Here is a 22,526-nt window from a genome sequence, read left to right on the forward strand (position 1 = left end):
CAGGGAGGAGCGGAATCTATTTTCTGCAGCGAGTATTCATGCTTTCCATGCTAGATCACTACATCTAAAGCACCGCCTGCTCCATTCTACTGAACGCACTGAATCTTAATAAGATGTTGAAATTCTGAGGGGATATCTGTACTTCTTTGTTTAGGTCCCTGTGTGTGTGTGTGTGTGTGTGTGTGTGTGTGCGCGCATTAGAGAGCTAAATCCCCATGGGCGTCATGAACCTTTAAACACCAGTCTGGTCAAAATGGTTTTGTGTGTACTTTGTGGCAGGCCCACATGAAAGTTCCCCAGCACCCTGCCTTTAGAGCCATACACACGGGGTTATAAATGGGCCCCTCGTTTGGAGGGTCCGATACCTATAAAGCCCAAAAATCATGCTTAAAGGGACAGTTAACCGAAAAAAAAATGCTCACTTAAGTTGTTTGCAAACCTCTGTTAGTTTCCGCCAAACTGTTGACTTCGGTCAACTGTTTAGTTCCGAACTAAATATCTTATTTTATGTTCAGTAGAAGAAAGAGAGTGCTTGAGAGTGAGTATGACACCATTTTCAATTGTGGGTGAATTATCCCTTTAAAATCCACTTAAGTCAGTCAAAATGGTTGGTTATGCAAGAGTAACCTACTTACTATACATCACACACTGCCAACTAAAAAAGCAATTTCAAATTAATTTAGCTATAATGTGACCACATACTTGAAAAATGAAAAATCCCATTCGAAACAAACGACAAGTGCAGCTCAGCTACAGATTGAATAACTGCTGGCTAATTCCTGACACAAGAACAGCATGAGACTACTGAAGAAGGGTCAGGGACTAATGCATAATATGTGTTACAGGAGCATTAGAACCATCTAATATTACTTAGCATCATTCATATGGCCCTCGGAGAAGCTGACATTTGCAGTCTTTGGCATAAACCATGTCTGCATTTCAATTAAAAGTTCACAGACATTGGGTCAACTGGCATGTGTTGCAACCATGAAGTAAATAGATATTTTTATTACACCTTGACATAAATTACACATACATGTTCAGTTTTTAATGTAAAATGTAACAATTTTTCAAGGTAAAATTTATTTTTTATAAATACCATTGATTATTACTCATTATATAAATATCACTAAGTCACATACCATCTTACATTTTACCACTTAAATTAACATGTTGTGCTATAAAAAGGTCAAATTATTTGATATTTTAAGAGACACAGAAAAACTCAGTATGACTTTTTATGTATTTTCTATTAAAAATGTAATGTATTTTATGAAATTAATAGACCTGGGGGGGGGAAATGGCATCATGTAATTGACCTCTGTTAGATTCAAACAAATGGATTTCAAATCTTTCTTTCTTATTTGAGATTTCTGATCATAAATTGCATGTAATTGCTCACTAAAACTATTGAAGCTGAAATTGCTGCTAAGTCTGCAAGAAGAAGGGCCTGATTTATAATGAGAATTAAAGTGTTAACAGGATAATTAGAGTCTTGACAATGGCAACATTCCCATGTTTCCACCGTCTTTCCATGCTAGTTATGTCAAATGTCAGAGTTCAGGTCTGCAGTCTAATTATAGAGTATAAAAGAATTGCTCAGGCATCTTAACAGAATTTATAGACCTGGCTGTTCAGATAACCGCCCTTGGCCCTCATCCACAATAGATCAAAATTATCTCTGGCACTTGGCTGAAGGGTGAAGTAAATGTTTCCTATTTTTCTCACTAAGTCCTAAATATCACCCGGAGACTTTCTAGAGAAAGGGTGGAGCTTAGACACTGGGAACCCCTGGATGAGAACATCACCTACTAATATCTCTTTCATTCAGCCTATAGTGAATGCCCTTGACATGGGCCTCGCCATGCTTTAGAATAAATCAGTCACATTGTCACATCAGCCACGACTGGGAGGAGTCGTATCTTCATTACAAACACCTCACTGACACGAATCAAGACCAAATATTAAAGAGCAGCTTGCATATGTACATATATTTACACATAGATAAATATGTAGTGTATTATTTAAAACGTTTTATGAAAAAATGTGACCAAAACGTATTATTTTATTTTTTGTATTATTTTATTTTTATTATGTATTACTTTTTATAATATATTATACTGTATGTGACCCTGGATCACAAAAGCAGTCATAAATAGCATGGGTATATTTGTAGCAATAGCCAACAATACATTGTATGGGTCAAAATTATTTATTTTTCTTTTATGTAAAAAAACATTAGGATATCGAGTAAAGATCATATTCCAAGAAGATATTTTGTCAATTTTCTACCATAAATATATAAAACTTAATTTTTGTTTAGTAATATGACTCACTAAGGAGTAAGGACTTCATTTGGACAACTTTAAAAGTTATTTTCTCAATATTTCGTTTTTTTTTTTTTTTTTTAATCCTCAGATTCCAGATATTAAAACAGTTGTATCTCTGCCAAATATTGTGCTATACGAAAAAATTTAATAAAAATACAAATAATAATAATAATAATAATTAACTTAATAGAAAGCTTATTAATTACTTTCAGATGGTATCGAATCTATAATAATATAATATAATATAATATAATATAATATAATATAATATAATATAATATAATATAATAATACAAATATATAAATTGTATAAATTTCTATAGATTTTTGTTATTACATTTTATTATTATTATTATTATACATTTTTATTTGTTATATTAAATTATATTTTGATGAATTATAAAAAAAAAAAAATTGTTAAATGTTATGCATTCAGCATAAAAATACCCTGCAGAAGTCTTTGTGATATATATTCAAAGCAATGCTATCTTGTCAACAAAAATACCTTATTTTTTTCTGCAATGCAACATTATCCAAAGCCCCTCTGACTGTCTGACTCCAGCTGGTGAGGAGACAGGGCACAGCGAGCCACATCTAATCCCAGGACTTTAGGAGCGAAGGGGAGGGAGGTGTTAGGGATGTTTTTTGGGCTCTATTATCAAACACAGAAAGGAGTGGCTAAGATGAGCGCTATATAAACCCCATTTATTCATCACCCCTAGATCTGTTACTTTCTCCTTCACGTTCCTGCATTGCCCTCATCCTCACTGACTTCCAAACTCTCTGGTGAAGCTTTCCTCATTCGGTTACTCCATCATAACACCCCTTGGCTAAAGGACAACCCTTGCCACACACAGACTCACCTCTGAACCCCTTCAACTGGTGACTGGTCCACCGGATAACGGCTCAAGATGCCTGAGCCCACAAAAAAAGGTGAGAACCAATCCTGTCCATCATCACGCCACAGATTACATAGTCTGATGGGGAATCTGTTGATCAAGAAACAAAAGGAAATGTTTTGCGATGGCAAATTTGACCAAATCAAGATATACAACAACATTATCAGTGACATCACCCCAGCATTACTAACAAACCTGCTGATAACAAATGAGCAGCTCCGTTTTGCTGGTTTGTTTCACCTTTTTCATTCTAATCAAAGTTTGAATCATTTTTTTTTACTGAATAGGCTTGAACTAACTTCACCTTGCAGAGTTTTCTCAACTGCATATAGAAAACATACACAGTATACAATCCTGCATTATGGAAAGAAGGCAAAAAAGTCGGAAAGTCATGCATTTTGAGTTACATGTGATGAAATTGACAGTTTATATATCATAAATCATAACATATGTTAGGTCAAGGTGTTGGTAGAAACAGGAGAAGAAGTTTGCATCATCCCTACAGTCATGAGAAGGACAAAATGACTCAAGCAGACATAAAAAGCTCAGGGATGATCAGGAGCCCCTTTGGAATTCACAATGTGCTGGATGATGAGGTGATCCAGGCAACTTTATAAAAAGCAGCTATTGTCATGCCTGTTGCTATGATGGATGGTGCATAGTCAAGGTGATTAGGAGTGCAGAGTCAGCTGATATATACAGGATTCTGGGTATGGAGTGGTGCTGACTTACCTGGCGCTGGGTTTGGAGTCATCGAGCCCATCTTTATTGTGGTGCCAGAGGCATTTCTGATGGATGATGCAATGCTGATGGCCCGGTGGGGATGCTACGCCTTCAGATGGACAAATATTTCAGGGGTGATGATATAGAGAACAGCTTCCACTGCCTAATGGATGGATGGAGAAGTATGAGGATGCGGTATTGTGTGTGCTCTTTGACTTGCATTGCATCGTTATTATTAGAATTAAATGGAAAAGACTGGCTTCGGTTTATTGGATAGTATATGAAAGCAGAGCTCTCGTATGCATGAGCGCAACAGCTCTGAGATTTCATCATCCGTGACAAGCACCAGTGACATTTACGTTTTATTTTTGGTCAGGCTATGGCTTTCATCTGAGGATGACTCATATTTTAATATCTGCCTCTAAACATATCCAGACTGGAAAGGATCCGTCCACTTCTGGACAATGGGGATTATGATGCAGAATGTGGTGGGATTTGGGAGATTGATGTTATGGTAGCTATTTTGATGATACTCATAAACATGGTCATAAACAAACAGGTGGTGCGATCCGTTTCAGATGCACCCAACAGCCGTTGTAAATGCCATCCGGTTGATTGTGATGATTTCTGTGGGTTGAAAAATGAATGAAAAGATGCATATGGTGACTGAAACCATCTGTCTATCAAGCATCCTTAAAGGGTTAGTTCACCTAAAAAAATAATCATCTGTCATCATTTACACTCACCTTGTTGCAAACCTGTTTGAGTTTTGAAGATTATTGGTTTCAAATCAGTTTTGGTACTCACTGATTTCAATTGTATGGACAATTAGAAAAAATAAAATAATTATTATATATTTTTTTTTTGAATTACAGCATTTACATTTTTAAGTGGGTGAAATACACCTTTAACATAACATAAATTTACCTGAAAACAAAACTGGATACGACATTAAGATTTTTTTTCAATATTTGACATGTTTTAAGCATAAATCTAATGAAATTGACCAAGAAAAGATTACAGTTTGCCAATGTGGATAATATCAAACATAATCTCTTACAGTTTTGCTTCTCAAGTAAATTGACCTTGTTTTAATGTTTTTAACAAGACAAAAATTGCGATTAAGAAAATGATTTTGCAATGCAACTGTCCCTTTTTTTTAAAAGTAACAAACAATTGGTTACTGAAAGATGAAAGCAAAGTTTGAGATGATAAGCAAAACTGTAATATTTAATTACGATGGATTCCATATACAGTATAATGCCTTCCAAAAATAACCTCAAGAGAGAGTAGACTTTGTGACCATGTCTGTTTAAAAAAGAAGAAAAAAAAGAAAAAGATTGTTCTCACAAATTTGGGGGAACAGCTGAAGGGGGGGGGCAGTTGGGGTTGCCGTGGAGCATTGACTCCAGGCTTTAAAAGGCTGGATGAGGGATGAACAGGGCTGGACCCTCGGGAACTGGATTCCAGACCCCTGGAATAGTTCAGAATGAGCAGACTTTTAATCCCCATCTCCCCTCTCTCTCTCTCTCTCTCTCTCTCTCTCTTACGCCTATCTTTCATCCAGTGACTTTATGTCTCTATCATGCTGGGAATCCTGAGCCCTTGTTTGTTTGAACTTTGATCTCTGCGATAAATTATATCAAAGGATGGAGGTTATGACCTAAATGCACATAGGCCAGCATCACAAATAGCATCCCACAGGAAAACAACAATGGAAGGGAACAAACTTTTGATGCATTAAGTCAGCGAAAGTTGATCTCTGGAGCCATATCAGGATAATTAGCTGGCCTCTGACTACTGACTTACAGATAAGGTCAAAGGTGAAAGAATCCCTGTGTCAAACCCACCCTACGTTACAAGGGGTGGCCAAAATTAACTTTTCACCACGCAGCTAATGGTGTGTGAATGGAGCAAATTTAGCTCCATTCACACACCATTATAAATAAATATATTTTCAGTCGTGAATTATGCACTGCTTTATACAAAAATCGAGTTGGAGTATGCTTTAAGTATCTAAAATGAAAACACTTCAGGTTTGTATTTATATATGTAGACATAGTTTCATTGTTATTATAGTGGTTTTAATAATTAATAAATATTTCACTTATGGGTTGCCATGATAGCTGGGTGAAAAGAACATTTTACGTATCCTACAAAACATTTTTCCTCTGTTATTTTATTATTTGTAGAAGGTCTGTGCGTCATTCGTTTTAATGCACGTCAGTTACTTTAACTATCACGTATTATGATGTGGTTCATTATACAGTTAGCAGCCAGCTGGCAACTTTTACTTGTGTGAGTGCTCATCTTGGACCCTGCATATTTCACTCTCACTTTTTCTTAGTCAAAGTGTCGCTCCTTCATGTCAGATCACTCATAAGTCAACACCAAGAGAAATAAAACATTCAAGCCATAATCTGCTCTCTGATGCCTGTTGTTCTCAGTGCCAGCAAAGTTTGCACGACTTCCATGTACAATAATACTTTTCAGTTTTACTTTTCTAGTCTGTGTTGGTCGTGCCAATAAAAATTTAGCTGCAGTGCATTCGCTTGAAAGACAAAAGCATGTAACTGAAAATGTTCTTTAATAAATGATGAATAGATGATTTTTATATGAAGCTGGAGGGCCGGCTAGTAGCGACCATTGGTGTGTGGGGGGTCAACATGAGCCTGTCTGTCCTCACGGCAGCAGTAGGGACAGCTGAACATACCTGCATACTGTTGTGCTGCGCTGCGAGTGTAAAACAATACCTTTCAAAATTGTGGTTATTGCTGGATGAGCCGGGGGGATCTCGAAACGGGCAGAACGCCACACCAGCCAGCTCAAGCGTGAAATAAATGGCTCTTTAATGGGTGGAAGGACCCACGTCATTGCCAAATCTGAGCAGAGAGGTCCAAAGATATGATCTGTGGGGTGGCATCATACACAAGACAAAGAGAGAGAGAGATAAAATAAGATTAGGTTTCTAAAAAGATTAATTAACAGGTAAACACATCCTGATTTTAAATTATTATTATTATTATTATTATACATTATTTTTTCACAGCATACACAAGATAGAAAAAAGAGAGATAAAAGGTAAGGGGTCTAATTCAGAGAGCTAATTCAGGCCAAAAAGATTAATGATTAATTGATTGATTAATATTGATAATTATCATTTGTTACATTAATGTTGTGTTTTTCTAACGACATTGACACGAAAAAAAAATAAAATAAAAGTCCAATTCCATCCAGATTGAACATTTTTACAATTATTATTATTATTATTGAGTTTTTCTTTTGACATGCACAAGATAAAGAAATAAAAAAAGAGGGCTCAAATAATTAGGTAAAATTATTATTAATTAAAAATGTAAAATAAAATAAGGTGTCTCAAAAGACGAATTAATATACAAAAACATCTTGATTTACTATTATTATTTTTGATAGATAAATTCAAGTTATTCCATGTTTGATGTATTATCATTATAAATCATCATGCATTTTGGCAAGACTTTTCAAGAAAAATTAAGCAACATAAGACTGGATAAAGCTTCAGAACAGAAGCTATAGTGAGTGACAATAAAGTGTAGAAAACACCCAGTGAAGGAGAGTTGGACTGACAGAGACAGCAAACATTACGAGGGAGCTGAAAGCTGAGAGATGTCAAAAATATCAAGAGGCTAAACAAGGAGAAGCGCACAGGTGTTCGCATTGGCCCTCCTGCGCTCCTGACAGCAGGGGGCAGGAATGAAACGGTCCTTTTGTGCCATGATCAGGGCTGGCATCCTCACAGAATTCACAGCAGCCCGTGCCAAGGCAACAGGAGGAGGACGCTGAGACTAAGCAGCTGACATTTACATCATGTATAGAGCAGAGGAAGGTTTGTTACTCAGAGGTAGCTTTGTAAGAGACCTAATGGAGCTCTCAATAATGGTCCAACTTCATCATGGTCTCATATGTTTCTCCTAAACCTCCCTAGAAGCTATAAAGATAGAAATGAATCCGGTATACAGAGTTTTGAGTTGATACTGAGATATCTGACTTTAAGTGCAGATTCCCACAGTTTGAGACATAGTTGAGATCTCTTTTGAAACTCTAAAGGAAACACGTGTGAGATTACAGGACACACATTGCCGTTCATAAAAAATAAAAAACACTTCTGAATGGTGTATATCTGAGAAGCAGGATGCTCCAAATACTCCAAATCACACGACCTCATGCTTTCTGTTTATAGGTGTACATTTATCATCAGGGCTTTCTAAGTAAAATCAAAGATGAGATAAGTTAATTCAAAGCTTTGTCCCGGTCACGTGTCCATGCTATGGTAATCTATAAATACAACAGCTGGTTTATTTCAGAACTGTCATACTTAGGAATGTATGCAGCCATTGATCTTGTCAGGCTTTTGTTTAACTCCTCTAATCACATTAGGGACTGTAGGAGCACTTTCATCTGGAACGCTGTGTCAACATGTGCCTCTTTAATTGGTTTGCTATATGTCTAGACGTTTGCACCGCAACTAACACAATACTGCTCACTGACATCCAGTTTAAAAATTAAAAGGACGCTTTAAAAACAGACAAAGCAGCACTCATCGTGCTTTATACAAATTGGCCTAAAAAGGATATCCAGAGTAAAATGGCATTATAATAAATAATTGGCATTTATTATAAAGAAAGACAGCACAAGGAACTTTGTTACTTTGGGTTGGGGTAGGGGGGTGTTCACAGTAATATTTTAGACAATTTTAAAGCCTCCTTACCTAAAATATAGGAAACTTCATGAAGCTGTTTCTCTTTTTTCCCTGACAGATGATGGCCAACCTGAAGGTGAGTGGTGAATTTCTTCAAATAAACTTGTCTCATCCTGGATCAGTTTTTATGAGTGAATGGACAATGATAATTGAGAGTAACTGAGGGTATTAAACGTGGTCTGACATAAAAATAAACAGTAGGCATATTTCTTTTTTTACAGTCAGTCAGTTACTAAAGCCTTTTGCTATAATGACCAGATTAAAAGCCTATAGTGAACATGTGGCATTATATCAGATTCTGCTTTAAATAATAAAGCATTCATATGTTAATTACATCATATACTGAAACAACAAATAGCTGCAAGCCATTCGATAATATGTATACTTACAGGCTAAATTTCCATATATTTTCATTCACATATAGACCACATACATTTTTTTCTTAAAATGGGGGCACCTGAGTTGCTATGCATCTATCTATTTCATATCCAAAATATTAATATAAAGAGTAATCAAATCATAAGTCTAAGGGTTTTGAGTCATGAGATGGCGCCAATTAGCTGTTCTAGCGTTATTTTGAAACGACTTCAAACGGTATGAAAAAAAGAAGCTAATGTTGCAATGGTTAACGCTGATCATCGTAATTCCAAAACTTAAATAAAGTAGCGATGTACGAAGCACAGTTTAAACAGATACAGACGAACCAAGCAGTTTTCTGTTATTCGATGAAGTAAACCCGTGTAAACATCCTGAACCCGTTGCGAAATCTGCATGGAGAAATCTTTCGCCCTCTCGCGAAATTCCAGATCACGGATAGCCTTTTGAAATAACCGGATTTTAACACGCGAAAATTCACTTAAAGGTAAGTAGCCTAAACGTGACCACATCTTTATTCTTAACGTTTAATTAACAGGCCTACTAAAGTCATCAAGGGGCATTTAAGATTCGAAGTAGTTTGAGTGTCAAAAACGGGCAAATTTGCAGTTAAAGTAGCTATGTTAATCAAAATTAAAGTAGGCCATAAGACAAAAAATAACTGTGAATTTGCCACAAGAAAGACCTAATAAACTGACCTGACACACATAGGGTTCTGTGAGTGTATAAGTGTGTCTGGAAGTACTGAAGCTGGCATGTTTTGTAAGACACAATTTCTGCTCTGAGCAAAGAAGTACGGTATAAACATTCAGTAAAGCTGATAAGCGCACATCACCGGTGTGCAAACATGGTGAACACAAATGTGGCACAAACATGAAGTAGGCTATTCACCCTATGAGTATCACTGTCATTTCATATATCAGCCAGATGGTCTGAATCCCTGTATTCTGTCCAGCTGATCATGGGTTGTTGATTCAGATGACATTTAGGCTAAGGCCCTTGTTACCAGTGCATGGGTAATATACACTTCTCATTTGAGGTTCTAGAATGATTTTTTTGGCTTCGGAGCCATTATTTGTAGAGCTTCTGGCTTGTACAAATATGGTTTGCTCTCACATGGATAGCGTTTGGACATAGTCGGTATGGTGTACAGCCAGTGATAGAAAGAAACCATATATAAATAAATGATATACAGTATACAATAAATGTTGAATGATGTCCATTTCACGCTTCAGAGATCATTTCATTTTCTTTCAAATGTTTTGGGGAGTTCTCCATTTTCTTTTGTCCTGACAGTGGACATCTTTTATGAAAGACAAGCAGAAGTTTATTTTGCTTGTGTTTTATGAACGAGGCCCACCGTGTGTGTGTGTGTGACAACATTTATATATATATATATATATATATATATATATATATATATATATATATATATATATATATATCTGTAGAAACATGTATATAAGTGTCTGTGAGTGAGTATATTGTATCGTCTCCTGTCCTTCAGCATATAGCCTATGTTATGTGCGTCTGTATGTGTTGTTGATGCTTCATGCTTTGAAAGAGGCACTTGCATTCCTAGCTATGTCTGTCACATACTCAGAGATTGTTGCCCCTGACTCTGGTGATGCCCCATCTGAGAATTCGGTTGTGTTGACCCCGAAAGGTAGGTGTTCAACCATGTATTTCCCCTCCCTGGGTTTCTCTCGCTTCCCAGTTTCACCCACGGCACTCTTACCTCACGTGTGTGAGAGTGTTTGTGTTTGTTCCACTGTGATTTCCACCAAATTATCACTCTGTGATCACAACAGTTCAGGGAAATCAGCTCATGAACTACAAGTGTACAAGCTACAGTAAACACACACACAAGCACATGCCTTTTGTATGGGCTTATAAGGGTTCACACTGAGATGCACAAATGAATGGCCCACACCTTAACCCACACCCGCGTCAGTACTAATAGCTATTCTGGTTCATGGATGGCAGGATTTTGTTGTGCAAATGCACATCAGTATATGAAGAAGTTTGATGTGAAGGTATAGTATATGAAAAGAAGCAAAGGACACCCACAGAAAGACACCTGTGCAGGAATCAGTCATTTACTGTGCTTTCAGAATCAAGTGGACTGCAGTAGAAATGCAGAATTCACACCGACTGTGGTTCTTATGTACAAATACATCTATATTTAAAAGTGTAAATGTAGAATATTTAAACTAAAATTATCTATTTTTATTTTAAAGTATACATTTAATATAAAGCATATATGTAAATAAATATATTCTAAACGTAGCACATCTATAAACCTCTGTGTAAGAGAAAACATAATTTAAAATATTGACTATAGTTTTCCTGTGTAAACATACTGTATGGACATTTATAATATTTAAATTTACAGTATTTCTATATTGTATATTTTTATTATTAAAATATGTATAAAGTATTTAAATAATTAAATTATAACACATTTTCTGCAGGAGAATAAATCATTCTCATAATTGACTATAGTAAAAAAATGTTAAATGTGTAAAAATAAGTTATTATATCAATATTTTAATACCAATACTGATTGTATTAACATACATTTTTTAATATACACCATATGCAAACCATATTTAATTTATGCAGAGAATAATTCATTTTTATTATTTACAAGTTATTGAGTACAAATATGCTGATTAATAAATATATAATATATTAATATTAATATATTATATTATATTTAAAAATATACTTTAAACATCTTTAGTAATTTTGTACATGAGAACAACTAATAGAATTTAAAATGATTGTTAAATCTCCACAAGTAGATGCGTGCAGAGCCTGTTGTACTTTGCTTCTTTTGGATTTACAGTTTCATAGATGTACAGTGACGAGATCAGTTTTGGTCACTTAACCATATTCAAATTGACTTTAAAAATGGCAGTCAATTAAATAACTATTTGTATGAAACCACACATTTAAATATAAGAAATGCTCGTATTTGACCAGTTTAGTCACTTTACGTCTATGTGAGTGTGTGTGTGTGTGTTTGTGTGTGTGCATGTGCAAGCATTTGAGTTGAAGGTGGCTTCCTGAAGTCTTGCTGCTCTAGCCTGGCTGTGTTTGCTGTACAGAGGCTAAAGTGGCAGCCAAAGACACAGATGCCATAGTGACTGTCACAGAACCAGAGGCAGCTGCTGAGACCCCTCAGCCACAGCCTGTAGTAATTGTGGTGACTGAACTAGAGCCAGTAGAGGGTGAGGTCACAGACCCACAGCCATTAGTGACAGAGCCTGTAGAGAACGGGCACAGTGAACCTGAGCCAACACAGGCTAAGAAGCATGTCAAGGTAACGGAGGTAAAAGAAGAGGAGCCTGGCACCTCAAAAGTTCCTGGTGAGTATTGCAAAGAGCAAAACCCTTAATAACAACTTGTCAGTGTTGGGAAGCTACTTAGAAAAAAATGAAAGCCACATTTCAGCATTTTTTTTTTTTTTTTGACAGTGGACTACTGCTCACTATTGGCACACACACACACACACAATAATATAAATGCACACACACACACACAAATAATATAAATGCATACACACACACACACAAATAATATAAATGCACAGTTTGCATTCAGCCAATATTTAACATCTAAAATCAGGGAGGTTATTGAGATGAGTGATGAATGTATTATGACATATACATTTTTTTTCCATATTATCCTTTTTAAATCTTCATTCTTGTGTAAAACATATTTATAAAAATCACACAGAAACAACAGTGACAATACAACAGTATTTTATTATTTTCTTTACACTCTGATTACACTACATAAATTCTAGCTGGAAAAAAACAACTGAAGTACTGTTAGATTGCTAAATATATGTGCTAAGTTATTTAGTTACTGTACTTTTTCCCCAACACTGCAAGTTGCATACAGTTTGGGTCAAGTACATGTGGAGCCAAAACTTCAATAATCACTGATATCAACAGAAGCATTAATAACCAGTATTTTCCATCATATTTAGCTTTGTTGAATCCATCAGGGATGTACAGCTTGTCTAACTGTCTAATATCCTTGATCTGAGATCTTTAATGTTTCATCAGCACCACATGTTTTGACCCTGGTGTTTCTTACCAGATCTCTCACCACCATCCAAAGACTCGAACGTTTCTTTCACTTTAACCTGCATGAAAGTCCTTCATATATTATTTTAAATCAGATTCCGTTTATAATGCAAATGTTACATTTAATTCCACTTTTGTGGTCTTTAAAGCTCTGTACTGAAAGTGCTTGTAAGATGTCTAGCATGCATGTGTGTGGTGTACAGCAAGTCCAAAAGAGTAAGAAAAGACCACTAAGATGTTGCAATCCTAGACTGTTTGTATTTGTGTCCACTAACATTTGAATTTATACTGATCAGCACCTTCAATGAAGAAGTCTGCTGATACAAAAGCTACCCCTATAAAAGGTATTGTATGACAACGGAGGACAGAGAAGAATATAAGTCAGTGTGTGTTTTGTGTGGAGCTGTGTGTATATGTGCTTTGAGCATTTACACTTACTGTGTTTTCTCTGAAGCTTTAATAATGTGGCATTCAGTCATTCAGGGCGCATTGCTGAATCTGTTCCTGTTGCAAAACAACAAATCTTCTGCAATAATTAAAGCATAGCTTTTCTCTGTGTATTGCAAAATGCTCATGGGTTTCACTGGCAAGCCAAAATATAACCTCACACTTCCTTCCATCCACACGTGTGTTGCTTCATGGCCCAGCGGGCCATCAGATAAGCTTGTGGTTGTATACATATCGCTTCTGCCTTGCAAAACACACTCTTATCCTCACATGTATACACAGCCACAACAAAGTCACATACCATTCCTGTCATGTTTGTCCAAGACACTGGCAAACACTCCCAGCATTCCATCTTTTCCTTGTAAGTGGGTTCATGTTGAATTGAAAGTTCATGTGTGCATGCTGTGTTTGGTCTACGGCTGGAAATGGAGTTCAGTGATAGGTTGGTGTATGTGTCAATCACACCTTTATTTCAGATAAAGATGATGATGTCACCGCCAGCACTCCATCACCTCCACCTCCAGCAGGTTGGTAACCATGACGACCCCTCCTCATCAAAACACTGTTTACACTTTTGAACTAATGTTGTTGCGATCAAAAAAAAAAGTATGCTTTTGAAATTCAAAATGCAAATACTTTGGGAGTATTTCAATAAAACCAAATGAAGACCGGACTAATTAAAGAGTAATATTTACAGCTCCAGATGAAACTCGCAAAGGAACGTATGTGCAAAAACACATGCACTCCATGTTTGTGATTTTTGCCTGATTCCTACAAGCATTTAGACCCTTTATATAATATATCATCATATCTATATAAAGGGAGGGATACAGTGTATACAGTATTTATACACATAATGCTTGTACAGAAATGCATAATTCATATTTTTGCATATAATACATGTTTTGTATTGTAAATTTAAAGTAAAATAAAAAAAAACGTAAAATTGAGGAAAAAAGGGAATTAAAGGAAGAAAATTCATTAATTACTTGCAGCAATTTCTTAAATTGAACTTTTCATAATTAACTTGTTTTAGGTCAGTAAACAGCCCTTCACTTGGCAAAAACAGATACTCATAATACATAATATTTTGTTTTCTTTCAACAGAGGATGGCAGCACTCCCAAGAAACTTTCTATTGACCTCCCTAGTAAGAGTCTTTCACTAATGAATGCCCCCTCTTACTTTCTACCCAGAGATATGTTTATTTTTAGACTATATGTGAATATTAATTTGTGCAAAACAGGTTGAAGATGAATACAGTTATTTACAGTAGAGCCTTGCCCTTTCAATTTACATTTACATCCAGTGTAACGCTCTCCAACACAAAATTCCTAATAATTCCATCATTTATTTCACCATAAAATATTTGTATGACATCAGCGTTGCGATAACATTATAATACAGTAGTTTTTAGAATATTCTAACATACATTTATCATATTTTAGAAAGAAAGACAGACTTTATATCTTAAGTAATTCAAATTAGGCTAACAATTGTACTGTATGTAAATATAGAAATATTCGAAGCACAAAGTTTCCTGAAAAGACAACTGAACTTGTATGGAACGACGCATCCACTGCGTCATATTCCCCAAATAGAGTGCCATTAACAATCTGTTCCTGATTTCTGTACATGTTTTATATGTGGAATTGTGTGCCATTGTGTGTTACAGTGTGTTGGCCGCAATGGACTTTACAGTAATATTTCTTATAATATGCTGTAAATTTGTCTCTGTCTCTGTTTAGATGATAGCGACCCTGAGTCAACCAGGGGGAGGAAAGACTCAGGTAATTCTATAACTACTGTAAATGCATTAACTGATCCCTAGAAGCCACAAACACTTTCTGCAACAGGAATACGTTTAGTGATAAGACGCTTTCTAGTGCCTAATTTTCCCACAATGGACAGCCAAATGATACCGGCACATGTGTACATTTGGCTAGAGCGGTGTCGTAATCCCAAACCCCACTTTGAAAGAAACTTGAGGGGTTTTGGAGATCATCTGCCACCCTCCATGGGAAAATGAATGGCACGGGTCATAATACAATATTATTTGGTGAAGATTTAATCTCATCATTGATCATTGACTAAAAGCATCTGTGAAATCTCACTGAGCGATCTGAATATTTTCCGAAATGTTTTTGCTACACAATGCATATTTTCATATGTTAACCGATTCTCTCTTTTCCCTCTTAAAGGTCATTGTTCAGTGTCTTATATGCTTTCCATGTTGCTTTGTGGCGGCAATGTGTGTTTGTTGAGTACTTGTGTGCGTGCGTGTCTGTTAAAACAACTGGATGATTGGAAGATACATGCATTTCAAATATTTTATAATAACTTTCATTAAGAAATTTGACGCATATAGAAATATGAATAGTTGAATGTGCACTACTGTTATTACCTATGAAGTATTACAATATGCTAATAAAAATGAAAGTTATTATAAAGTAACCAAAAATGTACGAGTGGGGTAAGAGTGTTCTGTTTCCTAATTGGTCAGTGTGGTCTCTGGGGGACGGCCAGCCTCCCGAGGAGCTCGACAAACAGATTGATACTCCGCCGCTCTCGATCCTGTTGATTGAAAAGCCTCAGAGTGGTTCCATCAATGTTGGTCAGTATTTGCAGCTTTTATTTCAGGCTCTCATGCACATCTTTTAGATCGCGCAGCATTTATTCAACGAAACCATTTATTATATTGTTTGAAAGGTGGAGACATCTCCTTCGTTGCTAAGGTGGAGGCCAAAGACTTGCTTCGTAAACCAACCATTAAGTGGTTCAAAGGCAAGTGGATGGATCTGGCTAGCAAGACTGGGAAGCATCTGCAGCTTAAAGAATCTTTCGATCGCTTCACCAAGGTGATCCCACTCAAAGAATGTGTTGTGTGGAGAAGCATTTGCATAACTTTCCTATTCTTCTATTAATATTTGGGATTGATTTCCCCTCTGCTGTAGATCCACACCTTTGAGATGCACATTATAAAGGCGAAGGAGAACTATGCAGGGAATTACAGATGTGAGGTCACCTACAAAGACAAATTTGATAGCTGCTCTTTTGACCTGGAGGTCAAAGGTTTGTTTTCCGATTCAACACGACAGACACATAATCAAAGACACCAATGCTACCGTTCAAAAGTATGATTTTAAATGAAATTGATCAAAAGTGACTGTGGAGACTTAATACAAGTACCGACCGCTGAAAATCAGTTCTGCATCACAGGAGTAGATTACATTTAAAAAATAAATACAAATAGAAAAAAGCCATTTATTAAAAAATTGCACAACATTACTGTTTTTTACACTATTTTATAATCAAATACATGCAGTCTTGGTGAGCATAAGAGAAAAAAAACATTTAAAAAAAGACAAAAACTTACTGAACGGTAGTGTACATTTTAATCTCTATGCTGTGTTTAATTTATTTCTTTTCTATTTCTGCTATTTTTCCCCCAGAGGTCTCAGATGGTTCTCAAAACATTGACATCCGCTCAGCTTTCAAAAGAAGGTAAAGGGAGAGCATCCTCCCTGGAAATTATTTTTATTAAGAGAAATGTATAGCAATGTAAAAAAAAAAAATAGTGATAAAATCAACAGCAATAATAAATTATAATCTTACTTTATGGTATGAGATAATTTTTTTAATTCTCTGCATTATCAAGCATTTTATTTATTTATTTTATAGAAATTATGTTACGATATCATTCAGAATGAAAAGTAGATCATACTTGATATTTGAAAATCTTAAAATATCACTTTCCAGGAGAAATGTTGCATCAAAATGCCAGAAGATCTTCTCAGTGAATGTTTACTCAATCAAACCAGGACTTCTGTTCCAGTAATCCTTAACAAACCGATGTACATAAACATGGTTTGTTGAAGGACTGGGTTACCAGAAAGTTCTCAGTTAACCATTTTGTCAAAAAATATTTACCACCAAATCCACCCGTCGTCCAAACCAATGTGTTGAACTGTTCAAAGGCCAACGCTTGCACCGGGAACTTCCACCCCAACAATGTGTCAGAAAGAAACGCAAACTATCCAAGCTCATACTGTTCTCCCAAAGTACCATTGGGAGAATCAGTCATGAGACCACTAGGAGCTTGTGCACAAATCAGTTCGCCCAACGCCAGTGCTATTGCATTCGGTCGTGAGGCGAAAGGCTCTTGTGTACACCTCAATCCTACATTCGTGCGGATGCAGAGATTGCAGGCTTTTGCGTTGTTCTTTTAGCATTGTTTGATTCTGATGTTTGTGACTTTTCTGATTCAGTTTCCATTAATCTCTTGTGAACAACAGCAGTGAAGGCCAAGACGATGCAGGCGAGCTTGACTTTAGTGGGCTTCTCAAACATAGGTGAGAACTCCAGTCTGGTCCCCCACTAGGACCAATTCTTTTTTTTTTTTTGTCCTTTTTTATCTTAAGCCCTGACAGGGGTGTCTTTTTCTTCATACACGATTTTACACTGTTGTTAAAATCCAACAGTATAAACGCTTTCTTAATAATATTTTTTATTGCAACAAGGCAACTACTCTTCTTTTAAAATGCATAAGACAGTATTTGTGTGCCATTATTATCAATAATAATACACACTTTGGCATATAAATAAGACTGCATAAATGTGTTGCAAACATAAATGAAATACTGGATTCACACACAGTATCTTCATATACACAATCTTCATTTTTGGGTTTTGCCTCTAGAAGCATCGTTTTTAATGAGGTTCTGCTTTGCTGTTAGTTAATATCAGAAGTTAAACTCCTGCATAATGGAAAAAAAAGAAATCTTGGCTTGTCTCTTTTCTTCTTCCCTACGCTTTCAGACAAGGCAGGTTAGTATCGTAGGTAATTAATCGATTAGAGGTTATCACCGGTAAGTAATATAATCCTCTAGCTTCCCAAGCATGACCTGAACGGGAACTGTATAAGCAAGAGTGTTGGCCTACTGTAGTCCGGTAACACTTTATTTAAAGACAGCGTTCATAAAAGATTCAGCAACGCTCTGAAATGATGGAAACAACCCTTCCAAGGTCAGAACCGGATGGAAAGGGAATGTTTTCCACTCATTTACGAGTTGTTGATGGACCACTTCTACATGAAGCTGTGAAATAGTGTTATCACTACTTTTGTTCATGGAATTTTGATTTATACTCGAGAAACAAGGCACACAACTGCAACCGCAAACTCTCAGTGTTCTTAATACTTGCCTGAACGACTGCAGATTTGAAACACACATTAAAACATGAAAATAATCATGTGACCTCCAGACATTCAGGGAAATGTCTGTGTAAGAAGAGGGCTGAATGACAAAAACTGATGATGACTAATTTAACCGTCTCACACCCTGATCATTAACGACTGTGATCATGTATAACACCAATATTCACTCCTAATAACAAACATTGACTTCTAACCCTAATATAAAAGAAAGCAAATATATTGCAGATGTGTTTAGACAGGACTCCGGCAAAGAGATGGGTACAGTTTAAGCTATAGGACAGAGTCAATAGAATACTATTAATGAATGAAGAATAGTAATTAAGGCTGTCGATCAAATCTCTATCTATCTATCTATCTATCTATCTATCTATCTATCTATCTATCTATCTATCTATCTATCTATCTATCTATCTATCTATCTATCTATCTATCGATCAATAATTATATTTTTTTGTCCATTGTTTTCATTGTTGGTTTATGTATATATGAATTACACCAACAATAAAACAAAATGCTTGTGTAATACTTGCATAATTCTGTACTCTAGACATGTTTTTATTGTTGGTTTATTTACTTTTTGCCACCATAAGTTAGTTAAACCTTTAAAACACATTTTGAGACCTGTACGAAATTAATTTTATATAGACAGCCCTAATTATAAATCTTATAATTGCACCCAAACAAACGTCACACTTCTCTTTTAGTAAATGATTTTAGTCTGTTGATCCATCATGAACACGATCATGTGTTAACCACACGATAACACAACCCCCCCACCACCCTTTTTTTTACTGACCTTATCCTTTCCGAACATAGTTCAATTGAAAAGTAGTACAGGAGCCCTCACTAAATTCTTGTCCCCAGTCATAAACACACAACCATCCCCTCCTTGATCATTTCAAACCTTGCGTAGCTAAAATCTAGTGAAGCATCTCTCCCTGTAACAGGTTACCATGACATAGGCAGGTTATCCAGCCCATCTCTTTGTGTGACATGTCTTGAGGAACTAGATAAAAGGAAGAAAATAGTGGAACATTCATCATTCTCTTCTCATAGTAAAGCCTATGAACATTCCTACATAGTGATCTGGTTCCTCAACACATGACGGAGAACCCTAGCCATGACCTCTGACCTCTTACTGCTCTGTGATGTCAGGGAGCACAAGCAAGAGGAAGTTCCTGAGGTGGATGTGTGGGAGATTTTGAAAAACGCCCGACCGGATGAATATGAGAAGATTGCTTTCATGTATGGCATCACCGATCTCAGAGGCCTGCTGAAAAGACTGAAGAAAACCAAAAAGGAAGAGAAAAAGAGTGAAGGTGCTGATTTCAACTCTTTTAGATGATTATTTTGCTTGATAAGTGTGCAGTATTCAGTTCACATTTGAAATGTATAATTCTTCAGTTGGAACACTGTTAATCATCTGCACTGAATATTTGGCTTACAATCATTCTCAGGCCATGCTAGGATGTAGTTTTTTGTTTTTGTTTTTTGTTTTTATCATAGCAGATTTGCAGAAATTTAGCATTACGTCACTTGCACACAAATGGATCCTCTGCAGTGAATGGGTGCCGTCAGAATGAGAGTCCAAACAACTGATAAAAACATCACAATAATCATTAGATGCCAGTCTATCAATTAACAACTTGTGAAGTGAAAAACGGTGTGCTTGTAAGAAACATAAAGGCATTAATTGATGGACTGGAGTTGGTTTATTTACTTGTGGATTATTGTGATTTTTTTTTTTTTTATTATCAGCTGTTTGGACTCTCATTTTGATGGCACCCATTCACTGCAGAGGATCCACTGTTGACCAAGTGATGTAATGCTAAATTTCTTAATCTGTTTTAATGAAGAAAAAAGCAATCTACATCTTTGGTGGCCTGAGGGTGTATTATCAGTCATTTTTCATTTATGGGTGAACTATTCCTTTAACTCTCCACTGCAGCATTTGCAAAGAGATTGGAACCTGCGTATCAGGTGGACAAAGGCGGAAAGATCCGGTTAGTTGTGGACCTTGCTGACCCGACCGTGGAGTTAAAATGGTACAAGAATGGACAAGAGATCCGCCCTACTCCAAAGTATGTCACCTCCTACAACTCCATTAAGAGACACGCTCTGTATAAACCAACCTGCTTAAACCCTTCATTTATTGTGTTCTTTAGCTTACTGGTCACAGGGGATGCAGAAATGACTCTGTTTGCAGCAAACACACTTGCCACACACAACTGACCATCAGCATTTCATACCCGGCAAACACGCAACGTTCTTCAAACATTAATCTGTGCCATATGGGAACTTCCAGAAATGTTTAAAGGACGTTATGTGATTGAAGGCCAATGTGAAGCTCTTGAGCTACATTTGAAGTTTTAAATGTAGTGTACAGTGAATGATTAACAACAGGAAACTGTACAGGAAAAAGGCACCAACCCCCTCACAGGACTTTAACAGAGTTGCAAAAGCTGCCTGAAACGTGTACAATAAATGTATATTTACCTCTAATGCTCTGGAGAAATATGTCATGGTAATATTATTATAATACAGTTTATTTTATAAGACAAAATAAACTTTACACAAAAATATTGTTTTGTTATCATTTGTAGCCTTGTAATAAATAACATTTTAAAACAAAATATTTTGCGATAATGTGTTTTAAAATAATTTATCAAAATAACTAAAACACACTTTTTATCTTATTTTTAAGACAACGTTTAATGCTAAGGAGTAAATAAAGTGTTTAATTTCTGTAACAGTATTCATGTTGCTTAATTTATTAATAATTGTAAAAGTTATTTGAAAATGAAGGAAAAGCATATGAACCCTCTTCTCAATGGTTCTTCAGAGCAACTAAATTAAAGCCATTTGGGTGGTCGGTGCAGTTTTCTGGTTGCTTATCTTCAATGATGTCTATCCCAGTGTTCCCTGCTTTTTGGAGGACTCTCTCTTTTTCTTCTTCCTACTTTACTCTCTCTCTTTCTCTCTATAAACAGTAACTGTAACACTAACAGCTCTTCCAGACCCGTTTGATCCAGGCATGATGTCTATCTGTCCTTTCTGTCTGTTATGCAATGGTGATTCCACCTGTCTGCCATATCCTCCACTTCCACCTTCTCCATCCTGTGCTCCGGCTGTTCTGGCTCCTCTGTTCACCATAAAGTAATAGGAAGTAAGTCAGCCAGTCCTCGGGACTGTCTTGTATATCTGAACCAAAGGAGTAAACGCATTTCTGCTGTATGGGTCTGTTCAGATGCTTTCAGTGCCATGTTGTATGTACAGTATAATATATTGCATATGTTGAATGGAATAACAAACTATGAGTAATCCAGTAATCACAAGCAAGAATGTTATTATCAACACACATAACTTAGACACAATAAGGCCAGTTAATTTGTCTGTATTTTCTCTGCCAATGAAGAAAGTTCCAAAACAAGCCAGTGACTTCCAGTAACTAATGAATTGATTGTGCAGGTATATCTTTGAGCACAAAGGCACTCAACGGATAATGGTAATTAACAACTGTCAGATAAACGACGATGCTGCCTACTCAGTCACTGCAGGAGAAGAGAAGTGCACCACTGAACTGTTTGTGAAAGGTAAGCCTACGATTTCATGCTCAAAAAGTGACAGAACTGATAAATGCTGTTGTTTTATAACAACTTTCCTGAACTCTGCCTGCCAATGATTTGATGATGCCCTCCTT

General features: G+C 36.2%; 1 protein-coding gene and 1 long non-coding RNA gene across 17 annotated transcripts in view; one reads left to right on the forward strand and one right to left on the reverse strand.

Moving 5' to 3' along the window:
* The first annotated feature begins 3,041 nt into the window (after nucleotides 1–3,041).
* LOC113062604 (myosin-binding protein C, slow-type-like) overlaps nucleotides 3,042–22,526 on the forward strand; it is a 32,127-nt gene continuing 12,642 nt past the window's right edge. For 2 of the 16 annotated variants that reach the window (XM_026232566.1, XM_026232624.1), the window contains exons 1-18: nucleotides 3,042–3,263; nucleotides 8,749–8,766; nucleotides 10,669–10,731; nucleotides 12,179–12,439; nucleotides 13,462–13,509; nucleotides 14,089–14,139; nucleotides 14,720–14,761; nucleotides 15,360–15,401; nucleotides 16,115–16,225; nucleotides 16,321–16,469; nucleotides 16,566–16,683; nucleotides 17,064–17,115; nucleotides 17,907–17,963; nucleotides 18,430–18,438; nucleotides 19,982–20,145; nucleotides 20,775–20,907; nucleotides 21,984–21,992; nucleotides 22,295–22,419. In XM_026232566.1, the coding sequence (XP_026088351.1) occupies nucleotides 3,242–3,263; nucleotides 8,749–8,766; nucleotides 10,669–10,731; nucleotides 12,179–12,439; nucleotides 13,462–13,509; nucleotides 14,089–14,139; nucleotides 14,720–14,761; nucleotides 15,360–15,401; nucleotides 16,115–16,225; nucleotides 16,321–16,469; nucleotides 16,566–16,683; nucleotides 17,064–17,115; nucleotides 17,907–17,963; nucleotides 18,430–18,438; nucleotides 19,982–20,145; nucleotides 20,775–20,907; nucleotides 21,984–21,992; nucleotides 22,295–22,419 (1,474 nt within the window). In that variant the 5' untranslated portion in view covers nucleotides 3,042–3,241. The remainder of the gene's footprint in view (nucleotides 3,264–8,748; nucleotides 8,767–10,668; nucleotides 10,732–12,178; nucleotides 12,440–13,461; nucleotides 13,510–14,088; nucleotides 14,140–14,719; nucleotides 14,762–15,359; nucleotides 15,402–16,114; nucleotides 16,226–16,320; nucleotides 16,470–16,565; nucleotides 16,684–17,063; nucleotides 17,116–17,906; nucleotides 17,964–18,429; nucleotides 18,439–19,981; nucleotides 20,146–20,774; nucleotides 20,908–21,983; nucleotides 21,993–22,294; nucleotides 22,420–22,526) is intronic. The other 14 variants (XM_026232585.1, XM_026232576.1, XM_026232600.1 and 11 more) reach the window with 14 other exon arrangements.
* LOC113062693 (uncharacterized) lies at nucleotides 3,217–6,905 on the reverse strand. Its single transcript, XR_003278573.1, has 3 exons — nucleotides 6,706–6,905; nucleotides 3,962–4,115; nucleotides 3,217–3,319 (listed from the first exon to the last, which is right to left on the reverse strand). It is a non-coding gene; the product is annotated as an uncharacterized LOC113062693 (long non-coding RNA).

This window comes from Carassius auratus, chromosome 4, assembly GCF_003368295.1.
Source record: "Carassius auratus strain Wakin chromosome 4, ASM336829v1, whole genome shotgun sequence".
NCBI classification, from domain to species: domain Eukaryota; kingdom Metazoa; phylum Chordata; class Actinopteri; order Cypriniformes; family Cyprinidae; genus Carassius; species Carassius auratus.